This window comes from Lampetra planeri, chromosome 37, assembly GCF_965212315.1.
Source record: "Lampetra planeri chromosome 37, kcLamPlan1.2.h2, whole genome shotgun sequence".
Classification (NCBI taxonomy): domain Eukaryota; kingdom Metazoa; phylum Chordata; class Hyperoartia; order Petromyzontiformes; family Petromyzontidae; genus Lampetra; species Lampetra planeri.
Window position 1 is genome coordinate 7,918,978 of NC_136143.1, and position 25,561 is coordinate 7,944,538.

Consider the following 25,561-nt stretch of genomic DNA (forward strand, 5'->3'; position numbering starts at 1 on the left):
TTTGCAGTTTTTGGACATTTTATACAAATGTTATTCTAACGAAACAAGCTAGAAGACAAAAGACAGATGTTACCAGACCGTCCAAAGGAGGCAAAAGAATAATAATTATTTCTTGAATTGAATAACGACCATTCATCAAATCACCTGGGATGGGGGATGTGGAGGGAGTGCTTGCCCAGAGTGGAGGATCCGGAAGCCAGTGTGTGTGTATAATGTATGTGTATGTGTGTATTGTGTGTGTTATGGGGAGCGGTAGTGTTGCGGTTAGCGTGCTGCGCTATGAACCCTGCGACACGGGTTCGATTCCCGCTTATCTGAACCGGTCCTGGGCTTCCCCTAGGTCGACTCAGCCTTAAATGAGTACCTGGTGTGGTGTGTAAACATCGCCACTGGGGAGACAAAGGCGGTCGGGCGTGGTGCTGGCCACCCACCCCCTCGTGTACCGTTCTGGCCTTCATAGGTGCTCGCTAACAGCACTTGCCCCTACAGCCTGTCAAGGCTATATGGGGGATTTGTGTGTGCTATGTGTTCCACAGTTGGCACATTCGGGGGTACAGCTGGTGCATCTACCAGTCACCTCAGTCAGCCAACCTATGGCACATGGGTCTGTCCCGAGGCCTGTCAGCGAGCCTTTGACACTTCACGTGGCCTCAAAGTGCACCTGGCCTGGCACAGGCTCCACAGCGCCTGTGCCAGGCCACTAAGTGACGTCACTTAGTGGCGAATGGCGAGTATTGGTATTGGTGTTGCTATGTGTAACTGTGTGTGTGTGTGTGCCATGTGTTAGTGTGTGTAACCGTGTGTGTATGTGCGATACTGCCTGCAGGCACCACACGAACCCCGTGGGGACGGAGTGGCGCTGGAAGATGGATCCGCCCGAGCTCATTCTGCAGGAGGCGCTGGAGAACCACATGGCCATGATCCGCCAGTTCAAAGGTCCCACTCGGGCAGGGGTCGGCAGGCAAAATTAACAAGAAGAGATCTTTTTTTAGAATTAGGTAAAAAAAAAACTCAATATTTCAAGAGCCGCAATGCATTGTGAATGCGAGGCGGTGCTCCTTAATAAATAACGTCACCAAGCAATCCTTAAAGAGCCGGATGAACCGGACTCCCATGGTAAACCGGACTCCCATGGTAAACCGGACTCCCATGGTAAACTGGACTCCCATGGTAAACTGGACTTGCATGGTAAACTGGACTTCCATGGTAAACTGGACTCCCATGGTAAACTGGACTTGCATGGTAAACTGGACTTCCATGGTAAACTGGACTCCCATGGTAAACTGGACTTGCATGGTAAACTGGACTTCCATGGTAAACTGGACTCCCATGGTGAACTGGACTTCCATAGTAAACTGGACTCCCGTGGTAAACCGGACTCCCATGGTCAGGGTCGGCAACCAAAATAAACAATAAGCGCCATTTTTTTCGAATTCGGTCAAAAAAAAAAAACCCTCAACATTTCAAGCGTCGCAATGCAACGTGAATACGAGGCGGTGGCCCTTAATTAACAACGTCAAGAAGCAGGTCCTTAAAGAGCCTCATGCGGTTCCGGACCCGCAGGCGGCCGACCCCTGCACTAGGGCAGCCGAGTACTTACGCCTGTTTCAATGTCCTGCTGCGGGGCAGCACGAGTATCGCGTGAATGTATGTTAGTTGAACTTCTTTCGCACCGTACGTAGCCAACCATGCGAATCGGAGGTGCAAGTCGTAGTATCAATGCCAGTTTAAAGATCCTGATTAAATGATGTATGAGGTTAATGACTCTTTCAATAGCGAGGTCGAAACTAAATAATGCAAACAGTGCTCGAAGAAGTCCTTCTCTTCCTACATTTAGGATATCGCCGCTGATTTCCATCTTCACCTGGACTTCTGCCATTATGCAATGTGTCTCCTGCTGAAGTCGTTTTGCTCGTTAATATGTTTGGTAATCTCTCTTCTTTCACGATTATTTTGTGCCATTCTCATTTTGACCGGGTAGCTGAAGAGAAAATAAATTCGCGTAAAATTCAGTCAGCATTTAGAATTTCCTTTCGGTTCAAGTTATCTCTCCATTTTGTTCTTCAGCTGTTGTATCCAGCTCCTTCCTTCGGGAGGGGGGGGGGTTTAAGAACCCGCCATTTATCTTAGAAGTTCTTAGCCACTTTCGGTTGTTCCTCGCCACTTTCAATTTACATTTGAGTCTTTTTCCTTACGTCTGTGCACCTGCGTGTTTGTGTGTGTATGCACGTGCGCGGTTGTGTGTGCGCGTGTACGCGTGTGAGCACGCGTGATTGTCCTTGTGTGCGTCTGCGTGTTTGTGTGTGCGCGTGTACACGTGTTAGCACGCGTGTTTGTCCATGTGCACGTCTGCGTGTTTGTCCGTGTGCATGTTTGTGTGTGCATGTTTGTGTGTGCGTGTGCGCGCGTGTGCGGTTTGCCGCCGCGTTCAGGCGTGCCGGGCGTGAGGCCGGAGCGCTTTCAGGAGGGGCTGGCCGCGCAGCACTGCGCCCTCTCTCTCGTGGGCGAGCCCATCATGTACCCCGAGATCAACCGCTTCCTGCGACTGCTGCACCGCCGCGGCCTCTCCTCCTTCGTCGTCACCAACGCGCAGTTCCCCGACGAGATCCGGTGAGTTCTCCCCCATTCGCGCTCGCTCGCTCGTTCCGGCTTCCCCCCTACGGAGCTGCGATGCGTCAGGCGTCGCTACGTGCCGCTGCCTTGGCCCGCGTTGGCCCGCGTTGGCCCGCGTTGGCCCGCGTTATTCCGATTGGTTCGTCAACATTCTGCCGCTTGGCCAACCCACCCCGGAGAACAGGCTCGTGGGAGGAAGCCAGCAACTGAGCGAAGTGTTTGTAGTTGAGTTTCGTGCGTGCATTGTGTGAACAGTGCGTTTAGTTGTTTTGCAACGTGTGCGTGCGTGCAGAGCGGGGGGGAGCGTTGGAGTAGTGGATCGTACGGTGTTGCGGTCACTGTGAGCTTGCTCTTGCAATTGCGTTGGCAATTTTTTGCTTTTTTTGTTTAATGCTTTATGATGCGTAACAAATAAATGACACAACCCCTGTAATAAAAGTGTTACATTAGTTATTGCTGTTCACAATACTGATGTTTTATGGCATAATGTGTAAAAAAAAAAACACTTTTTTGTTCAAAGCGCCTCTGAAAATGCTTAGCATAAAACATATCTTTGTTGCTACTGCCGTAGTGTAAATTTACATCTTGCTAGAATTTAGGATTTAAAACCTCAAATATGACATAGCCGGTGTATTTTGTGGACGTAATTTATGGAAGGTGGATTTTGTTGGAGCTTAACGCATTCAACCCTTAAACTTAAGCCAGTGGACGGTGGGGAGGGCGGCTGCCTTACGCATCCTTCATCATTTTATTGGCCTGGTGTGTCTTGATGTTTTAAGCTCGTTATAAAATAATGCTCAAGTCGGTGCTAGCCTTCCCCTGAAAATGCAATGGCGGTGGAATGTTTTGTATGTGCAGCATATCACCTTGTCACTCGCAAAGTCGTTGCGTAAGCAAAGGAAATTGTGATGTAGTTTCAGCGCTTGCTTGTGTCGGTGCTGTGGTGTGCATACCAACGTCCGAATGAAAAAATGTGCCCCGTGAGAGAAGTAGCAGGATCGCCCAGGGAACTAATGCCGTGCAAGAACCGCTGACATCCTGGTTCTCCATCCATACAGCCCCCCATGATTAAGCCTCGGTTTTCAAGTGTAGCGAGTTGCTGGTCTCAGGTTGAGCACCAATGACTACGCGCAGAAATTAACCGTTAAATTTTTTATTTGTGTTGACGCTTCATTTTGTTAATCCTACTCTGTCAATTAAATAATTCGCATTAATTGCCGTGTGACGAACACTCTGCAGGAAATAAAATAAAAAGTGTGTCCCGAGCGTGCACCTTTGAAACAGGGTATAGTGCATTGTGACTGCAGGGATTCATATTCTTGGATCTTTCGGTAAAGTCACGTAGAAGGGAAATAGTAAAATAATAAAAATAAAACATAATAAAAATTCTCACGACGTTTCGGCCACAACACAAGCAGCCGTCCTCAGGTGAAGAACAGAGCTGTTGGAAGCTGCCTGCAAGGTCTACATTAGGACGCTGTCTTTCCGACAGCTCTGTTATTCACCTGAGGACGGCTGCTTGTGTTGTGGCCGAAACGTCGTGAGAATTTTATAACGTTTTATTTTTATTATTTTATTATTTCCCTTCTACGTGACTTTACCGAAAGATCCAAGAATATAGTGCACTGCTTACTGCGCGAGTTTGAGATGGATATCGATGCTTGCACACCGATGGGGCGTTCGCTTGCTTCCGAGATCCCTTTGAACGACAGGGCCCAGCACGGACTGCAGGCCGTCCTGCGACTCTCACCTTGAAGTGTGTGAACATGCGTCGTGTACGCACGAGGCTTCGTGACCACTGATGTGGTGGTGCGTCGTCCGTTCACCAAGATGTGCAAGTGGGAGAAAAAAAAAAAATTACCCGTAAAAACAAAGTTTTTCACTATAAATCCTTTATATGCGTGGCATCGGGGCGGCTAGAGTCCTCTCGTCCTCTGGCTTGAGATGGCTGCCACCTATGGGTCAGGTGATTGTCTGGCAGCATTAAACAATTGGTAATTAAATATTTAAAACATTTTCCCTAAACAGTGTAAAATTTAGGAATTTTTTTTCTCACGAAAATGCATTGTCACGCACAACGAGTCTGTGTGCAAAATGTCAGCTCGATTGGATCACGGGGAGTGGGTTAAAAATCGACCGAAAGATTTGCATGGTCCTAAGCAAGCAAGCGAACTTAATATAAAGGATTTAATAAGAATGCTTGTGCTTGGAAGACGCGCCGACGCTTGTGCCGTTGCGGCTCCAACCGTGCCGCCCCCGTTCCACTGCCCAGGACACTGGAGCCGGTGACACAGCTGTACGTGAGCGTGGACGCTAGCACGCGCGAGAGCCTGCGCAGGATCGATCGCCCGCTCTTCAAGGACTTTTGGACACGCTTCCTGGACAGCTTGAGGGCCCTGTCCGAAAAGGTACCCTTGGCTGTGGCCTCGTTGTTAACTGTGAACTCACGGAACTTGGGCGGGTTTGTGTTTGCTGTGTGAGTGTGTGTGTGTGAGCTGTGTTGTTAGTTCTTGTGGGCCGCTTGTTGTTTGTAAACCTCATTTTACTGCCACGTAACGTGATGAGAATTCGATTGGGAGCCGGATTTGCTTGTATACATGTATACGTCCTCTGCTGGTTTTGGCTTGTTATGTGGGTATTTCCCATAATGCAGTGTGGTCTTAATACATTTTTATATTTAAGGTCAAAGTTGAACGGTCACAGCCATTATCATTGATGCTACTACATTTTACTGTCACGTCCTTGTGCCAGACCGCTCACGTATTGCAGTGAACTCATGGCCTGCAAGGTCTACAGTACGGCAGTACTGTCATGGCATGAGATATTGCAGTGAGCCGACAGCTGACCAACCTTGGCCACTCGTTTGCTGTCACTGAGCATTGGTTATTCCCTGCACAGACAAAAAGCTCAGGATAAGAGCATTTGTATACCGTAACGACTAATTGCATGTTGGCTTTTAATATATTTTTTGACAATTTTACTCCCAATTGTGCTGTCATGTCATGATATGGAGTAACCATTCCGATCTCACCCAGAACGTTGCATCGCAGGACTGTTTGTGAAATCCCTTCAACAGACCTCGACTGAGAAATATTTGCCGCAAGACGGTCAAACCAATATTCTTAATTCTCACAGCTGGAAATTATCCAAATTAAGTGAAAACAACAACTTTTTTTGTTATATTTGTGTTTTTATTTATTTGTGTGGTTATTTGGTGGCTGGGCTGAGAGCGTCAACTCTAACTGTACTGGACAAGCTGGTTTAATCATGGGTGGCTCAAAAACCTTCCCTGTGAATCCAAGGTCTCAGCCGTGCTGACTCATTGCTCTGACCCTTGAGCAAGTTGCAGGGTGGGGTCCCGTTCGCCGCCGAATCTCGGAACGGGTGAGCGGCCCAGCGTTAATTTTAATTTGTAGAGGCATAGCACCGCTGTTTTTAAAGACATTGTACTCACCGCAGAGAACTGTAGCGACACACAACCGCACCCTACGATAGCTGGCGCCAAACTGCGCCACACGCCCTCCCGCATTGCCTTGTGGGAGCCTCGGTACCGAAAAAGTTACTTTCACACGTACATCATCGTAACGAGTTTCCCTTGTTAAGATAAAAAATAACTAGTTTTTCAATGCGCACACTTTTTATTTTCACTCTAAAAGTAGATTTTTTTTTTTATTTCGAGCCCAGAATTAATGAAATTTGATGTGCTGCATACAGGTACGTGTGGGATTTTTTGCGTCGTTTTCTTTTTCTGTCTCGTTGGAGGCGAAACTAAAATATCACCCCTGCGCTCAGTGCGACTGCACACAGGGGTGATATTTTTGTTTCGCCTGCCGAGCGTCGTTGCCGCCCCGTGCCCGCTCCGTGCTGTCAACACCACGGCGCGTCACGTTCCGCACACGGCCATCTCTTAGGCCTAAACGGCCTCATAATTCCAAAACATTTGTCAGTGTCCCCGTGGGCAGCCCCTTGCCATACGTCAGAGGGCGGCTGACTTCGCGCGCACGTGCATGGCCGGCCGCCACTACGATGATCATTAGTCCTGCATACGTTGACGGGTTGGGGACGAAGATAGATTATTTTTCTTTCTGCCAGCGCTTATGAGCCCGTGTCTTGCGCTTGAATCAGTCGATGGTGCTTTGTAGCCCTTGGTCTTGATGGCTTTGGGGCTGGGGTGCGTGGCCGGAATGCTGTCAATTTTTTTGTCTGTTACTTTCCCGTCTGTTTGTAACCGCATCGAGCAGCCCGTCACTTTACCGCCTTCAGCGTTTGGTTTCATCGCTGAGAACACTTTGCCAAACACACTGCATGTGGCTACATGGGAGATCTTTGCCTCTGTGTGTGTGGTATTCGAAGCGGTGCGTGCAACGTTCAGTTTGTGTAACAGCTCAGTCCGTGTAACAGCGTCAAATTTAAACTTTGTTAAATACTGCATAAAGGAACGCACAGTTAAATATTAATATTGTAAAACGGTCAGAGTTTAAATTGACAAGTTTTCTCGCGAGGATTGATGTAAACGCCGCGTGTAAAATATTGATTGTTAGATTTTCAATTTGAGTTTGTGGCGTTGGCAAAATGCATTTGGAGTGTTTGGCTGATATAAATTTCCACGTGATAAGCCGCTTCGTCGAGCTATTATTTGTGGCCAGGTCGCTTGTGATAAAAAGCTACATAGCTCAGTGGACCTTACCTGGTTAAATAAAAAATTGTTTATAGTTTAGTTTACTCGGCGACCTGCCTTATCCTCGACATCACAGGCATTTTCCACATGCTCTGCAGTTCGTGGCACGGTTTGGTCACTTAAGAATTGGCTCAATGATTCGTCCAATAAAATCAATTCTCATGCCTACGATCAATATATGCATAGATCTGCGTGTAAAATGGTATCGTAATTTACAATGATACAAACACGATGCACGCCCATGTTACACTTAGGCTAATGGGACAACTGCGTTGTGGAAATACGACAGAACAAGCAAAGAAACCAACGAATCTTGATGCTTTCATTGATCGCTTGGGAGTGAATTGTGGCGTTTGTAGTAATTGCCCACGAGATGATGTTCTGGTAATAAAAGCAATAGATGCACTGTGAATTTCGTAGATTTAAGAGCGTGGACAAAACTGCAAAAGTCTGACTCGACTGCACGAGCGGGTCGTTAAACGTGCCGCTCGCCACCGTTAAAATGAATCATTGTAAAATAGCGTGTTTTCTTGGATTTGGTATTCAGCGCTGCAAAGAGCACTGGTGTTGTGCAACTGTTCTATTGTTCGAATTTGAATGAATGAGGCACTTTTTTTTTGAAAGGTAGATCGGAAGGCATGATGGAGCGCTGCTGTGAGACTTGGCAGGTGTTTTGTCAAGGACGCTCGGATTAACTCCTCGGCCCGTTGCTCTGTACAGCGCCGTTTCGTCAGTGTCCTGGCCAAGCCATGTTTTGTCCAGTTAGATGCAATGACATCACGTGTGGCAAGGCGGTGTGGCCAGTGATACCAAAACAAGCATTTTATTTTTGGGCTCCTTTCCTGAAGAGAATGTCTGTTAGACAGCAGCCCATCTGCCCGCAACGTTTTAACACCACGCCGAGGTGTGGCTCAATGTGCCAGATGAATCACCTGCCCGTGTATTGCATTATCACCGCGGTCACCACTCCAGTCAACTATCCACCGCCCGTCAACTTTACTGCAAGATGGATTATTTACACTCGCCGTACTGGGGCGCAAGCTGTTCTCGTGAACGATGCATCATTTAATATTCCCCCTTCTGCTTGACCTTGAAACTCCCTCCCATCATCTTGTTTTCTCAGCAAATACGTTCGTTCTTAAGTGCTATATTATTATTATTTGTAGTGCTGTCCGTTGCTGGTCGCTTTGCGTTATGTGCCTTTAATCTTTGGCTCAGGAACTGATAAAAAAAACATCTTTTTTTTTTTATTGAGGTTTATCATACCAGTCAACCCATGCAGTTTACCCATATTCATGTGCAGGGAAATTGAGCAAAACATTTTTTGTGTCTATTTGTTTGTAATTCTCCCTTGTGATGGGACTTTGTAGGATGAACGTTGAGATTTAAAAGGGCACGGGGTTACCAATAAGGTCTGAATTGGTCTGTAATAAGGTAGGTACCGATAAGGGGTTGACAGGTATGGCATATGCAGCTCAACGGAGCTACCGATTGTAACGATAGCGCATCAACACAGTGTGCGGGATTCTCTACTTAGGATGTCCGGTAGCCGCTTTGCAGTCTTATTAAGCATTCACACTCCCAACACCTTCCCCCAAAAACTGTGTGCGTGTGGGTTAAACTAGACAGATGTTTCGGCACGATGAATTGCAACAGATCTAAATGTTAGGATAGTCAATAAGTACAAGGAATTGACGAACCATTGAGTTAGCGATGTGGCGTAACGATAAAATGCTTTAAATCATTAATAAATACGTCCGTGAATGATGATACATCAATGGGTGGCACGGTGCCGGATAATCGATGAGCAACTTACATTGTCAAGCTTGTAACTTTTTAAAACCCCTTCACATCCTTTCTTGTATCTATGTACGTTGAACTTCTTTCGCACCGTTCGTAGCCAGCCGTGCTAATCGGAGCCCATGGCTCGCCGCTAGGGTGGCGCTGGCGGGCGAGCGATCAAAGTTCGTGCCGTGGGCATGCGCCATGGGGACGCATCGGCAATGTTCCCCGCGACACACACACAGGGGGACTCCCCTTCCGTGGGGCGTTGTGCGCTTTCTAATTTCGACTGGCCTAATTGAGGCGCAGAAACATGTAAATAATCATCGCGCTGCAAGGGTTAATCTGCGTGGCAGACACTTTCCAGTCGCGGTATGTGGCTAAAACTCCATCTGCAGCTCGCTCCGAGATGCACAGCAAACAGTGAGGCTCATGGGTAGTCGGCAGGGGAAGTAGAGTGGCAGGGCAGGACACTATGTTGTACACAGTGCCTCCACCAAGAGCTGTCTCTGCATCACATTCTGTGACCTTCACGGAAATCGCTAAATATTAAGCTCAACTATGGGACTGGTGGGCAGCGGCATGGACGCAAAAAACCAAGTTAATTTTTTTACCAATGTACAAAACCTTATGCATTGAACCTATGTTTTCAGAGCTCTGACCTTTTTATAATAATTTTTCTCCCCTCAAATCTCAAACAATCCTGAATGGAAATGGCCAGACATCCCAATGAGGCAGGGCCCCTCCCTGAAAAGGGTTCTTGTGACCCTGGTGAGGCTTCCTGGGCAAATAAAGACCATTAATATTAAGTTTTGCAGTGGAGTTTTTTTTGGTTTGAAATTTCTGAGGCAGATGGTGTCCAATTCATTTGTCGTGGCATCTCAGCCATTCCTCATCCTGAGCGGTGCGGCTCGCTTCTGTAAATTTGAATACAGGCCGAGAGCCTGTCGCGTGAATTTATGATCACGCCACGGTGAATTGCGCTCTGACACTACTGCCCTATTTTTTGGGAGTTGGGCAATACGTGCCCACGATTAACCCCCTGGCATTTCGGGAAAATTTTCACCCTTTGGCTGTTGAGTTTGACTTTCAATCACTCCTGCCTCTCTGTGACCCTCATTAATGGCTGGCCCTGGGCGGTGATAGATTTATTAGCCATTAACACGAAACGAGGACTGCGGATTCGTGCAAAGCTTCCTCTGCATCGAAGACACCGCTCCTCATTGTTGATTGATTGGCTAAGGGAGAGCACTTTGGAGATTACGTAATATTCCTGCAGTGGGGACAATCTCTGGAGGTCAACTGGTGTTGACTTTGTCCCTGTGAGGGATGATTGAGTGAGTCGAGAGAGTTTCAAACTTGTAAACCTTTACTTGTGAGATGGGCGCTCTGCCACAGGACCAGCAGTCGTGTTCAAACACAAAGTTACATTTTCGGTGTTCTTGCGCCAATGGTTAAAGCACATTTGTTTGCGGGCACTCCGTACGGTTACACTGCTGGCGCGTCTCTGGCCGTGCTGCACCTCCGATTCGCACGGTCGGCTGCATACGGAGAGGAAGAAGTTCCAACATACTCGCGCGGGCCTCCGACAGACGGCCGCTCTGTGACCGGGAGCAGCGGCGCTTGAGCCAAACCGTCGGGGGAGAGCGGCACGTCGAGAGGACGGCGGACGGCCACTCGTGCGCGCTTATCCTCAGAAGCACCGGCGCTGCCTCCAGGGCGCCGTTCGTGAGCTCAGGCAATAAATCAGCGCCGCGTCAGAGAGCGCAGCTACGCTCGCGACCGATGCAGCCACGGTCTCTCCTTCAGGTTCAGCGCGATGGCGAGCGGCGCTTAGATCGAGGGCCCTCCCGAGGCCACGGCTCGTTGTCACGGTGCCCGCTCACGTGAGCGGGAGGAGGAACACCAGTGGGGTTTAATTAAATGGGGGGCAGTAGATTTGCTTGACTTTCAGGACTCAAATGAAAGAGGCTAAAAGCAATTCTTTTGGTAGCAAATTGTATCCGGTTAACGGTCACGTTTCAGCCATTCCAAAGGATTTGTTTGTAGTGTTTGAGAGGTTTTTTGTTTGTTTGTTTTCCTATGATGAGAGCACCCTTTGATGACAACACCACATGAGCAGACCATGAAAGATTCTATTGAATTCTTGGCTCGGGTATTGGAATGGTTGTGAATGAACAACAAAGTGTGTTGCTGCTGTTTGTCGAGGGAATGAGGTGGTGGGGCGGGTTTAAAAAAAAAAACCTTGGCCCTTGCCATGGCTCCTTTTGGCTGTATTGTACGGTCAGGTGAGCGTGCCTTGAATTGCATGCACGCGTGGACCCTTGGTGCCCTGCGTTTAGACTTTTTAGATGATTTTGGTCTTCATCTGGTATGATCGGGATGGTTTATTTTTATGTGTTTTGGGTGATTTGTTAACCTTTCTTGAACTTTGCACTCCTATCATGTTTTTGTCCTGTTTGTTGTTGTAACGTTCCTACCCTGCCCCGTACTGGAAACCTGTAAAAAAAGAGCTTCATAGCTCATCGGATTCCTCCAGTCAAAATAAATGTTCTGATTCTGATTCTGAATCAGCGAACACCCCGCTCTGAGACGTAATGCCGCTAAGTGCCGCAAACGCGTCTCGCAGAGTAAATGCTTAATCCGCCGCCCGGCACGCGTACGGAAAATACCCTTGCCGATTATTTGATGTATTTGTAAAAAATAATCTTTTAAGTAGCTCCCGATGAATGGGTATAACTGTTGGAGGATATGAGCGCTCTCTAATTTGCTGGATTTTTTCCATGTTATGTTAACGTGCATTTTTTCCGTCTGTCTGTATTGTCACACACACACAACCCTCTCGTGGTTACAGGATGTGCACGTTGCGTGCATTTTGTGAAATGCCCCTCCCCCCTCATTCTTGTCTGTTTGACCGACTGAGTCATTTCCCGTCTTGTTTATCGCGTTCTATTGAAGCCCTGATTTTCAGTCGTATTTTGAAAGAAATGGCACCTGTAAAAATGTTGCCTTTTGAAATGGGGAGGAGAGCATTGAGGGAGGGGGGAGAGCGGTGTGACGAAGAGGGAGAGTGTGGCTTTTGGCTAGCCATCCAACAAAGATGGTCACTGCATCGCGCGCATTTCCGATGCGCTTCTGCGGCCATCTGGAATGCTTTGCCGATACGAGGAAACCACTGGAGCTATGCACTTTTAAATCTAGATTGAAAACTCATTTCTTTAGAACTGTTTTTGTGTTTAGTTTCTTGTCATTGCCCCGCACCTCCAATTAGCACGGTTGGCTACGTACGGTGCAAAAGAAGTTCAACATAAACACATACACGAAAGGATGTGGCTCTTGGTGGGCGATGTTTACGGGACTGGAGGAAGTGGAATGTGGTGGTGGACGATGCAGAGTGTGATGGAAGGGAGAGGTGAGATTGTCAGCTGCTGGACCAGATGGTATCACTGTGGACATCGTCAAAGACACGGGACAGGTGTGGGAAGTAAATTTGTTGACTTGAGCTAAACAATTTTTATTTTAGCAAGTAAGGCTCACTGAGCTATATAGCTCTTTTTAGAAGCGACCTGGCCACAAAAGATGGTACCATTAAGAGTGCATTCTCGGCATTTAGTGCCTAGGTTGTGCAAAGACCCATACTTGCTGTGGTTCTTGTGCAGTCTTTCAAGTTGCAAAATTAAATCTTCAACTGATCCTTGGCTATTTCCCCTCTGTTGCCTACGGAAGTGTCTCCCTGTATCACTGGCCGTCAGCCGAGTCACTCGAGACAATTGCATTTGGGAACATGAGCGTTTTCACGTTATCCTTTACCAACTCTTGCTTAAACGTACTTTAACGCGAGTGGGCTGTCTCGACAGTTACTCTACGCTTGGGAGATTGGCAAGGTCACGCCGATTGTTTTTTGAAGCTGGCGAAAATTCGCCCGTCCCCAACCGTGATCTTTTTTCACTGCTGCGTATCTTGTACAGCCTTCCATCTGATTGCTAGGAATACATGTACTGAATTCATGGTATCATTGTACGCGTCTACTTTTCTCCAAGAAAGATGGCCTCGATGTGTGAGCGGCATTTCATCAAAGTGAAAAAAAAAACGGATATTGTTTTTTTTCTGGAGCACACGTCACACCGGCCTGCATCCAACAGGTGGTGGTAGTTTAAGTTTGCCTGGGCCGGTGACATGGCCAAGGGGGGAGGGTGCGGCGGCGCGTTTTGCCGCGCGTTGCAGAGGTTCGCGGTTTGAACCCCCTGCGGCAGCCCTGGTTAATATTGCAGATGTATTCGTCAAAACAAAATAACCCATCCGATCTGCTTCACAGTCGGCCTTTAAAGATCTGGCGACGTTTTTCGAAAATGAGTTTTTGGGCCATTGGGCGATGGCCCAAATTCTCCAAAATTTGAAAATGCGACTCGCGAATGACTCAATTGTGACGACACATAGCGACATCGCCATCTACTGTGGAACGACTGCAGACCGTGTCTGTGCAACGTAGCACATTTGTGATAACCTTGCATGATACGAATGGTGCAAGTAAAAAAATTTACCCGTGGTTTGATTTCATCGTTTGATTTAACACAGCTGTTTAAATGTCCTGGAGGGAGGGAAAGCGCCGAGGAGAAGGCCCATTACCCTAAACTTGAGCCAGACGTGCACACACGTGTCTGCTATGAGGCGGCGTTAGTGACGACGACGACGACGACGGTGATGTTGAGGTGTTTTCTCTGCGTCCATGCCGCCGTCCACTGGTCGCTTGGTTAATCCGAGCAACCCCCGTGAGAGTCACGTGACGCAGACAGAGATCTTGGGGAGAGCACATCATTTTGTGAGCCACGACAGTGATGAGGTTTTTTGTTTTTTTCCTTTTTCCCCTGTGTCGTTCTGGCGGTGAGCGCACGTGGCATAGTTTAGAGTCTTTGGCTGCTGCCATAAATGTCCACGTGATGAGCCACGTCGTTGTGCTAATCATTTGCGATAGCCAGGTCGCTTCTGAAAAAGAGGTATGGAGCTCGGTGGGCCTTACCCGGTAAAAACAAATACAGTAAAACCTTGGATTGCGAGCATAATTCGTTCCGGAAAAGTGCTTGTAATCCAAAGCACTCGTATATCAGTTGTGATCACGTGACGCTCGGCAGACAAAGCGTATACACGTACTACTCGTATTGCAAGACCTCGCTCGTTTATCAAATTAATTAATATTTATTTAAAAATGTTGCTCGTCTTGCAACACACTCGCAGACCAAGTTACTCGAATCCAAGGTTTTACTGTTACATGTAAAAATGTGTTTAGGATGCGGCGAAAGCAGTGGAGTCTGCGGCGTGAGCGTAAACGGCTCGTACCGCCGCAGCCCAACAGTCGGATAGCTGCACAATAGTCGGCCAGGTGGCAGCAGCTGGCGTTTTTTTTTTTTAAAAGAGCCTACCGTGAGCGGCCCCCCATTCCCGAGGGCCCCCCCCCCCCCGCCAGCCCGCCGGTCTTGTGGGCGGCTTGCGGCGCGTCACTCTGTTGCTGACGAGCGCGTGTCGCCATCGCGCGCGCACCGAGTCCCTGGTGAAGGGTACTCGTGCACCTGCTGCAGGGCGCACACGCGCATTTTGTTGCCAGGGGATATACGCGAGTCTGTTTTTTTTGGCGCAAGGGTTTTCGCTGTCTGTCGCTCCTTTTAAGTGCTCAGGTTGTTGTTCATCGTCTTGATTCTCTGTCGTTGCTTACCGTGTCTTTCGCCACGCACCGCTTAGATGTGCATTTTTTGCGCGCTATTATTTTGCCTGTTTATTAACTTATTTAGAGTATTTGGCCGCTATAAATGTCCACATGATCTGCCACTTCGTTGAGCTATCATTTGTGGCCAGGTTGCTTCTGAAAAAGAGCTGCATAGCTCTCAGTAGGCCTTACTTGGTGAAAATAACAATATCTTCTTGGTTCTTTCGGTAAAGTCACGTAGAATGGAAATAATAAAATAATAAAATAAAACATAATAAAATAATTCTCACGACGTTTCGGCCACAACGCAAGCAGCCGTCCTCAGGTGAAAACCAGGTCTGTCGGGGAGACATGGTCTTCACCTGAAGACGGCTGCTTGCGTTGTGGCCGAAACGTCGTGAGAATAATTGTATAATGCTTTATTTTATTATTTTATTATTTCCATTCTACGTGACTTTACCGAAAGAACCAAGAAGATGAATCCCTGCAGTCACGAAAGCTTTAAATCGAAAAATAACAATAGTTGAGTTTATTGTTTTATTGACCACCACCTACCTTCCTGCGTACGATGTACCCGACGTACTTGCATCATTTAGATAACTAGCATATGAAGCGGAGACGTGCAGGCTCAGGACCTAAGTGGGCGCATGACCGATCTCCCTCGTCACCAGGTCTCTTCGTGAGATCTTTGGGTACCGACGGGGTGACTTTGCGTCCAACCGCTAGGATTGCTACTGCATGAGGCCGGCTTCCCCGCACGATGCGCGAACTTCAACTCCGGAACTGTGATTGTCCGGCTCCTCGTTGTCCCTGTCCACCGGAGTCCCTGTGCTCAAGAACCGATTGTCCGCTAATTGTCGAGACTTGGGGATGGGAAGGGAGCCGGTTTGAGGATTTTTTCAGGAGCGACCCCCACCAGGGCTTGGAGCCGGAGGGCGAATTCTGCTATGCGCTGCCTCGGCATGTGCCCCCACACTTGACTTGATCCGTTTATGTTTTGTTTCTGTGGAAAAGTTTCACCGAGACTTAAAGTTTCTGCACAGCATGGTGCTGAGCGTGACATTTGGCAAAATCATCATCATCGGTCATGAACTATCCACTGCTAGATGATGGCCTCCCCAACCCATTGCCACCTATGGATTTCCCTGCGATGCAACAGTTCATCGGGCTTCTGCCCATGAGCTGAATGCGTTGCGTCATCTCCACGGTGAATGTCTCCTCGGGCGTTGTCCCTCCTTTGGCTGCTGCACGACATTATGCTTGACCACCGGACGTGTTATTTCTTTAACCTGCGCATGCTCTTTAATCTACGTGGCTCCTCTTTGTCCCTCCGTTTAATTGCCAGCGTGTGCGTCTCCCCGTGTTTTCCTGTATGCACGTGTCAGCATTGTTCCAATGCATCTGTCAGAGTTCGTGGTTCTCACGCACGCGCCATAGCAGGTCGTATGAATCGACCAAACAGTCTTTTTTTTATGTATATTTGTGCTTTTTTTTTCACGATCAAACAACATTTTACGAAATCACTCCGTCTTGCCTTTGTATTATTAGTAACTGTCCTAGGTGTACACTGCCCCGTTGTGTTTCTCATTTATCTTCAATTGTGTACGCTAATTTGTTACAAGCGTTACTCTTGTTTTTTTTCTCATATTTGGCTTCAGGGGGTGTGAATCGTTCCAGTCCCTGATTGTCCGACGTTCTCACCCTCCTTCAAACGCGCCCGACTGCCATGTAGATCATAGTCGTCGTCGCTCTATTAATTATTTAAGGTTGTTGTTGATACTTGCAGTCCTGTCTCAGAGCACGCGTAAAGCAGGTTTGTACGTTTTCTCATGAGTGGCTCAACATTGACAATATTACAACGATTGAGATAATAAAGGATGCTGCTAAGTTCACGGGTGGAGTGGGTCCACTGACCCGGTGTGTTGAGAAACCCTCTTGAATGACAGAGTGTGGGCAGGCCTTCATCCAACAGTGGGCTAACAAAAGGCTGTGAGTTCGTCAATTTAATCAAGGCTCGTCAGCAGAACTAAACCACGTTTTACGTTTAACGTCGTCAAGAATGCCGAGCAGAATGACAAACATCTTACAGAAAAAAAAACAATAGTCGCGTCAATGTGACCTGGATCTCAGCTTAATCGGCGTACCTTTCAATGAACTAGCCTTTTACACCAACGCAATGCAAAACACAACAAGAGTTGATCGACGCGGCGTTTTGTGCGACGAGTTGATTTTTGGTAACGTTTTTTGTGCAGATTGCACGCACTCGCGGGAATTGCCGATAAGCGCATCGGCACAGAGGCGTGCGCCGTGTGCCACTTTGCAGATACGCAGTGACGGGGTGAGTGCAATGTCATGGACAGTCATAAATGGAACAATTGGATGGATTTGACCACTATATGTAATTTCATAAACGGATCGGTAATGTTTTCTAGAGCAGCAGGATGTATGTAGTTCAACACGCGTACGGGAGCAACCGTGTGATAGACACGGCCGTGGTCATGATTCGCATTGCGGGCAGCTCGCTGAAGCTGTTTTTTTCTTGCCTACCTCGCGGCTGTTGTGCATGTGTCGTGAGGCCACGTGACTACTTGAGATGGAGGAATTCACGGATACTGAATTCCTCCATCTCTGTTCGATCCTCGCAACGGCTTTTGGCTGGCCCTCGAACAAAGACGGTCACTGCATCGCACGCTGTCAAATGCGCTTGTGCTTGCCGTCTGGAATGCTATTGGAGCTATGCACTTTTAAATCTAAATTGAAAACTAATTTCTTTACAACTGCATTTTGTGTTTAGTTTGATGTGCTTACAACCATACCTCCGATTAGGGCGGTTGGCTACGTATGGTGCACAAGAAATGCATGCATGCATTCAACCGCGTCATCCTAGGCAGGCCAGCTTTTAATCCAGCCTTTGGAACAGCATATCAAAGCGGCGGTGTTTCATAACCACGTTCATTTGGTGTCTTTCATTTGCTGATTCATGAAGCCATTGCAAGATGCATTGCTGTTGAAATTAATCTAAAAGAGTTTCCCCCCCCACCCCCTGCATATGAAATAAAGAGGAGCCAGAGGCACAGACACGGGTGATTAAACGCCTCCGAAAACCACTTGCGCTGTTGGGGATTTACTTTTGAATTCTCCCCGCGTTTAGCTGTGAATGAGGAATGTTAGTGTCAGTGTAAACGATGCCGCGTGCAGACAGATTGTGACGCACTTGACACGGGCGACAGATCCTTCCGTCAGAGGTGTGTCGGAAGAAGGTGACGGTGGGGGGGTGAAACCTTCGGCGGGCCAGTTGTGCCACTTTTCGAAAGACTCCGCTTCATTATGGGCACAAGGCACAGAGCACGTGGTCAAAACATACCGCTTGGTGTAATAGACACAAGAGGTTGGCAGCGTGTTTGGGAAGAGGGTATTAAACGCGTGCGCAGATTCACACTCGTGAATTTCGTAAGCAGTGGTGACCTCCCGATTCGTATGAAGTGATGGGGCCCTGTCACCACTACTTCAGAGCTGTCATTTGAGCCGGGTCAATACGATGCATCTGAACTCCACAAAACATCGGTGCTCAATAGCTGCCAATGTTCTTGTAAGGCTTAACAGAAGATCTTTGTCTTTCTATGCTTTTTTACTAAATTGGGATTACACGTAACAATTGTCACCCCCTACTGGCAAGGCTAACGCCTACTTGCAGGCTGATTCTGAGTTACTTTGTGCCACACAGGGACGGCTGCCACTGGGCGTTGAGATGAGATGTTATGGAAGGCACTGTGAGATGTTGAGGCATTTGCGCATCCTGCGAATGCAGAGATTATTATTAAGTAAAGTTGGGTAACTAGTGGGGCAGTGAGTGGTTAGTGCACTACATCGCAACTTGATTACCATTTTATGGATGTAAATATATGTATGTATGTTCAACTTCTTTCACATCTCACCTCGCCACCTGTGCTAATCGGAGGTGCGGGTAAAATGTTGCACTTCGCTTAAATGTTGCAAGTCGTGTAACGGCAGAAATACCTCTGAGGATTGTATCTCAAGAGATAAAAGCTAGAAATGTAATATGTATGGTTCCTTCCCCCAGGGGTGTATGATGTGCCCCATATAAAGTGAGCGCTGTGGCCTCGTTGAGTGCATTTGATATCCGAGTTTAAATTCAACTCCTGGTAATGAGTCACCGTATTAAATGGAACCAGCAAACACCCTTGGAACTTCAGCGATAAAAGGAATGTTTACCATCGCTCCCTCTCCTTCAGCCTCACCAATGTCGCGTAACGTCATAACCCGCCCCCCTCCTCACCCTTCCCGGCGTCTCTTTGACGTCATCACTCCCCGTTGTCTACCTCACCCGTTGACGCGTGACGTCCAATCGACCGCTCGCCTCCACCTCACCAGCGTGGCTTCATGACCCTCACCTCTCCCCACCCGGCCAGCGTTACAGACAGACGAACTTGCGTATGATTATTATTATAATGATAATATAGAGATATACCACATTGTCCACAGGAGCAGGCCGTCGTCGCCGTCGCATGTTGGCATTCCAGCCAGAAATTGAGAAGCATCCGCAAGTATTAATTTGAGAGATTGGCCCGTTTCTGAGTGCGCACGAGTGATGGACTAGCCTCTATTTACATGGGGTGTGGGCTCCAAAGGGGGCCCCTCGCTGGGTCCAAAGGTCAATAACTGGCTTAAATGTTTTACTCTATACAGAATCAGAATGTTCTTTTTTCAGAATCAGAATATGTATTTATACTGGAGGAATCCGATGAGCTATAAAGCTCTTTTTAACAGATGTCCAGTAGTGGTGGTGGGGGGGTGGTCAGAATATAAAAAAAAAATTTCAAAAACACGATAGGAATGCAAAGTATAGGAAAGTATTGGCACCGTACGGTTGGCTACGGATAGCGCGAAAGAAGTTCGCCATACAAATGTAATAACGACTTGGCACACTTCTCTTGAGATGGCACTTTATTGAAGACACGTTCACTTGACATCAGGCGGAGAGACCCCACTGCAACAGCCCCGAGTCTCCCGCGCATCTCCCTTTTATCTCAACACGAGGCCACGCCTGCCCCCGCCCATTCTCAATCATTCTCGCCGACTCTGGACGCTCGCTCCACCGGCAGACTCCACCGTCCTCTTCCGTCGCCTGACCACGCTCCCTTCTCGAACTTTCCCGTAGCCACCAGTCCCTTCGCACTCACAACTGATGCCCCTGTCATTACCTCCCGTGACCGCTAGTGCATTCGTACTGTCAGCTGACTTCCCTGTCATTACCTCCCGTGCCCACTAGTCCCCTCACACCGTGACCTGGATTAATTTCCCGGCTGTGGATAAATAATCGGTGGCAAGTGGTGTCTCAAACCTGTCCCGTTGTCTTTCATAGATGGACTCAGTCTTCAATGAGTAACCGGTATTTGTCAGCTCCAGGGATACAAAGGTGCCAAACGTGCTGTAACCACACCACCTTCCCGTACACAATTCTCACCATAATAGGTGCTCAATACGGTGGATATTTATGGATGTTGCCAAGGTCCTATTAGATGTGACGTAAGAAACCACGGGTTGATTTCATTTCAAAGAGAGAATATCTGAAGCAGCCCTTGCAGCTCCCTCGCGGGAGGTTTGCGTGAAAGCTGTCGAGGCTTTGCGACATTGAATGGCCTCGCTGAAGAATGGACATGCGCAGGCAGGATGATGCATGCTCTCTTCCGTGCGGGTGACGTATAAGGAATGAAAACTTCACGGAAACTGAACAACAAATGGCCACAGTCAGTCGCACTCATGCAATTACAGTCGACACTGCCCGTTCGGTTGACTGTCAGCGTGCTCTCGTTGTGCCCACTTGGAGATTCTCAGTGGAGGAACGTGAGCCACTGAGAGCTGCTGCTGCTGGGTTACCTGGGTTCATGGTCAATGCTACCCTCCTCTCACCCAGCCGTATCTGCGTGTTTGCGGTTTTTGTGATTTTTTTTTTTTCTCAGTGTTTGATCGCTGCAGGAACACTAAGACCTGGTCAGGTGTGAAGCTTGGTTTTCTTGGCACAGGGCTGCCTGGTTGTTTACTGACCACAGTGCTGCCTGGTTGTTTACTCACCACGTGACTGGTTGTTTACTCACCACGGGCTGTGTGGTTGTTTACTCACCACGAGGCTGTGTGGTTGTTTACTCACCACGTGACTGTATGGTTGTTTACTCACCACGTGACTGTATGGTTGTTTACTCACCACGTGACTGGTTGTTTACTCACCACGAGGCTGTGTGGTTGTTTACTCACCACGTGACTGTATGGTTGTTTACTCACCACGTGACTGGTTGTTTACTCACCACGAGGCTGTGTGGTTGTTTACTCACCACGTGACTGGTTGTTTACTCACCACGGGCTCCTGGTTGTTTACTCACCACATCGCTGTCTGGTTGTTGATAGTAATATTCATAGCACATCGTGAATTGCCACTTTGGATTGCTTGCGACACGAGCAGCCAGGATTACACATTTTCTCCTTCCTGACACAGCGTGGCATCGCGCAGCAGCCATTCAAGGCCTTTTTCACACCCCATTTGAATAATCGAGCCCATAATCTATGCGGCCAATGATGATCACCACCTCCTGATAAGCGGATCACGCAGCATTAGAGCTGATCAATGCGGTATAATCTCCATGGCCCCAAAACTCGGGTGATGGACAACAAGCCTGTGCCTTGCCTCTATTGATTAATTTTCCGTTGGAGGTGTCAATTTTTTTGGAATTCTCTTAAGATCGATATACATACCAACAAGGAGCGGTGAGCCGTGGATTCAAGGTCCTTTTAAACTGTCTTTCCGCTCCTGACTCTTGCCACATTGGATGTCCACCATTGAGAGGGAAATGTCTTTTACAATGCAGAATGGAATGCAAATGACACTTTTCAGGAAAAACAGCTCTTTATATTTGCTCGAAAATGTCCTACAATGTGGCGTAAATGGCCACGAAGATAAATATGTTTTACTCTGCATAAAGTCATCATTAAAATGCCTGGCGACCTTTGGATGGACGTAACGGTGATGAATATGCGGATGAAAGCCAACGGCAAAACAGGCTGGGCAAAACACAGTTTGCGTCAACTTTTTCACGCGTTTTTAACCTTCATTTATTCTTGAAACGCACAGCGGGTAGCTGGCATTGAATATGGTCCCATTTGATCAACATGAAAGCACCAAACATGAAAAAAACACCTGTTGTAAATTATGCAGGTGAATGAAAAACGCAGATTAAAATGTCGACTTTAAATGCACAGGCTGCTGCATGTGTGCGCACACAACTTAAATATTTGGCCAAAGTTGCCAAACTGCGGCTTTGCGCGATCAGCCACCACGAGAATCTCCCCCCACATTTTGACCCGTCTGGATACAAATTCAACTCCGATTTTGAACGGGAGCAGCGTTTACGTAAAGACCCGCTGTCGACACGCACGGTCGGCGAGCACACAAGCGAGAGAAGGCTTTCGTTGAGTGGCATCCCTGTTGTGCCATGCCGGGGAGGTGGGGACGCTCGCAAGCAACCGAGCGTGTGTTCTGTGTGTCTGCCCATTCGCGTGTGCGCGCCTTGCGCGTGTGCGTACGTGCACACGCGCAAGACGAATAGATGCATGTGTACGGGTACCCGTTTGCGACCCTGGTGCGGCCGGGTACGGGTAGGCCGTGAGTCACCGGTGAGTAACCCTTTGTCACTCATTTCGGGTAGGGTACGGGTACGGGTACAGGTAAGGAATCAAAACCCGTTTGGGACCTCTGCCGTGGCCTAGCTTGGCACCGCACGGTCCCGTTTTGTTGATCCGTTCCACGCACGGTCCCGCGATGCCAGTCCTCAAAACGTCTCCTCGGTGAAAACCAGATTGCGAGGTCACACTCGGGGGGGGGGGGGGGGGGAGCCTCTTCTGAGCAAATCATCGGTCACACTCGTAGATCTTTTTTTTTACTTTCCCCTTGGACGTCAAATATGTCCGTGTCCTCCTGTGAGGAGCGTCCTTTCTCACTCGCTCATTCTGATTCTTTCCCGATACATTGTTGATTCAACACGGAAAACAAATACGTTATACACTTTGGTTCTTTCGGTAAAGTCACGTAGGTATAAAATAAAATAAATCACGACGTTTCGGGCACAACACAAGCGTCCGTCATCAGGTGGGATTAATTTTATTTTATATCTACGTGACTTTACCGAAAGAACGAAAGAGTATGGATTACTGCAGTCACGAAAGCTTCAAATCAAGATTAAATAGTTTAATTTGAAGTTACGTCTAGTTTTATTAAGCGTCTGCAAACGTTGCGGGGGGGGGGGGGCGATGACGAGGATTGTCCTCGTGACGCGGAGATTCATAACGAGAGGCCGGGTGAACGGCCGTCTCGGGAATTGAGTGGAGAAAGCGAGTGCGAGGGATAATATCGGCAGTCGCGCACGATTTCCAAGCAGATCAAGAAATGCCGAGTTAATCTGGCAAAGTTTCACGGTGTCCCGCTTCGTGTGGTCAGTTTGGGCCTGGCTTTTTGAGCTGCCGCATAAAGCCGCAGCAGCGCCTGATTATTGCTCGTAAGGCACTGTGCTTAATTGTGCCGCACGGATGGCCCTGCATGGACATTAACAACCGCAAAAACTGTAGGAATGCAAAGAGGATGTTTTTTTTTGTTCAATTTATGCCTGATGGACAAAACGCTTTGTAAGCCTTTGATGCGGTGCATAACTGCCGTATTCTTCACGGGAGGTCTACTTTTAGTTAACAGATGTATATAACCGCTTGCAATTAAACGTAATTAAACGGTGGCACTTTTTTTTTGATCACTTATTGTTCGCGAGCATTGCTGAGTGTGTCTGTGGGTTAATTTTGCACTTTGGTGTAAAGGCGTACATTTATGGGTCCCTGTTGTGGCTGATTTAGCAGATGGGAGAAATTCGTAGCCTTTTCATGCTCCCCTCATTGGGTTTGTCGACACGCATCACAAACACACGCACAGCAACAACCGCCATTCACCAATAAGTGGCGGTGACTTCACCATGGCGCTTGTGCCAGGCTGTGTACACCTTGAGGCCACGTGCAGTGTTGAACACCTGCCGGCAGGAGGTCACGGGACAGACCCAGGTGCCATGAGTTGACTGACTGAGATGACTGGGCCGATGCACCACCTGTGCCCCCTACTGTGCCGACTTGCTGTGTTTTAGCCGCCCGGCCCGCCGCTTCTTGTTGTGAGCGTCGCTCCTCTGCCCTCTGTTGTTGTTGCTGGAGGGCGACTGCCCAGTAGCGTCCTTCACGAGCCTCCTCCACAGAGGCCGATCTTGACACCGCTGGTACCAGTCACCAGCAAGTCCACTCAGCTCACACACAGATACACACACTCATACATACGTACGTACATCACACATACACACGTCACACGTACCGAAAACACTCACGTGCATGCATAAATTAACTTTGTAACTCCACTGGCAGTATTCGCAAAAAAACATTATGACTAATGTGACAAGTAAAACTGGTGACGGATCATCGTCTCGCTCAGCCCTCGGATGGAAATTGCCCGATGAAGCGTTTTGACGGCAGCGTAAACAGCGGGTTGTTTGATTTAACGATTCGCCGCAAGGTTCTGCAGCGATACGAGGAATTCGTAAAGGTGTGAATGTATACGTGCTTACTCACAGCGGGGGACGGGTGCAGTTCCCAAAGTTGATGTCTTAGCTGAACGTCTTGGCAACAGTGTGATCATGATATTATGTATTTTTTCATCCGTTCAGAGATTGTTTAACCGATATTAAACTCGGGTACAGTTATGTTTAATTGACTATTGATGACACACGTGCACGGGGGGGGGGGGGGGGCATCGTGCGGTGCACAGCCAAAGGTCCCTGTGCAAAGAGAAATCACTGCCTCTTTAAACACAAAATTCGAAAAGCACGCAGCAGCAAACATTTCAGAGACTCTTACACGATCGAGAGGTTTTTTTTGTATCTCATCTTCATCCCATAACTTGAATTCGAATTTTTTTCTGAGCTTGAAAGTCTGCCGCTGGTCAGGATGTGCGGGCTCTAAGCGTCGCTCAGCAGACAGAATGCACTTCAACAAGATGTTGGCATCTTCACGAATAGATAATGCAACTGCTTTTTTTTATCACGGCACCTCTGAAAGAGCACAGTGGGCGATTTTGCGCGTGGCCAAAGGAGCGTTCAAACCTCGTTGCGTTGAAATGCTGACGCGAGACCGACCAATTCACGCCTGATGTGAAACTCCGCGCAGAACGCGCCGCTCGCGACGGGGCAGTGGTGACGGAGCGCTGTGCGCGTGTCGCCGTGCGTGCTTCTCTGCAGGGCCAGCGCACTGTGTACCGCCTCACGCTGGTGAAGGCGTGGAACGTGGAGGAGGTCACCGCGTACGCCAACCTGGTTGCTCTCGGAAATCCCGATTTCATCGAGGTCAAGGTGAGCTCTGCGTTTGGCCGCGGGTCCGCGGTGCGTGAGAGACGACCGTTTTGCAGGAGACTGCCGTGTAGGTTTTTCGCGGTTTTGCCGCGCGTCCATCGGCACGACGCGCCGATGTTTCGCTCCCCAAGTGCGTGCTGGGAGCTTCCTCTTCCGCAACTGAAATTTTAAAGTCTCTTGGGACCCCTCAGATTTCGTTTTGTTGCCTACGCCAGCCTGACGTTCCTCACGAGTTGCGTTCCTGACGGAGCTCCCGGCACACGGAGAGAAACGTCGGACATGGTGCCGAACAGCACTGCGGCTCAACGTGGCGGCGCACCGGAGAGCCGTCCGTCGGCGTGGCTTGCAAGG

General features: G+C 48.4%; 1 protein-coding gene across 2 annotated transcripts in view; it reads left to right on the forward strand.

Annotated features, from left to right (window-relative positions):
- LOC144731016 (S-adenosyl-L-methionine-dependent tRNA 4-demethylwyosine synthase TYW1-like) overlaps positions 1-25,561 on the forward strand; it is a 132,042-nt gene that overhangs the window by 46,954 nt on the left and 59,527 nt on the right. For both annotated transcript variants that reach the window (XM_078611976.1, XM_078611977.1), the window contains exons 11-14: positions 827-936; positions 2,433-2,610; positions 4,886-5,021; positions 25,100-25,210. In XM_078611976.1, the coding sequence (XP_078468102.1) occupies positions 827-936; positions 2,433-2,610; positions 4,886-5,021; positions 25,100-25,210 (535 nt within the window). The remainder of the gene's footprint in view (positions 1-826; positions 937-2,432; positions 2,611-4,885; positions 5,022-25,099; positions 25,211-25,561) is intronic.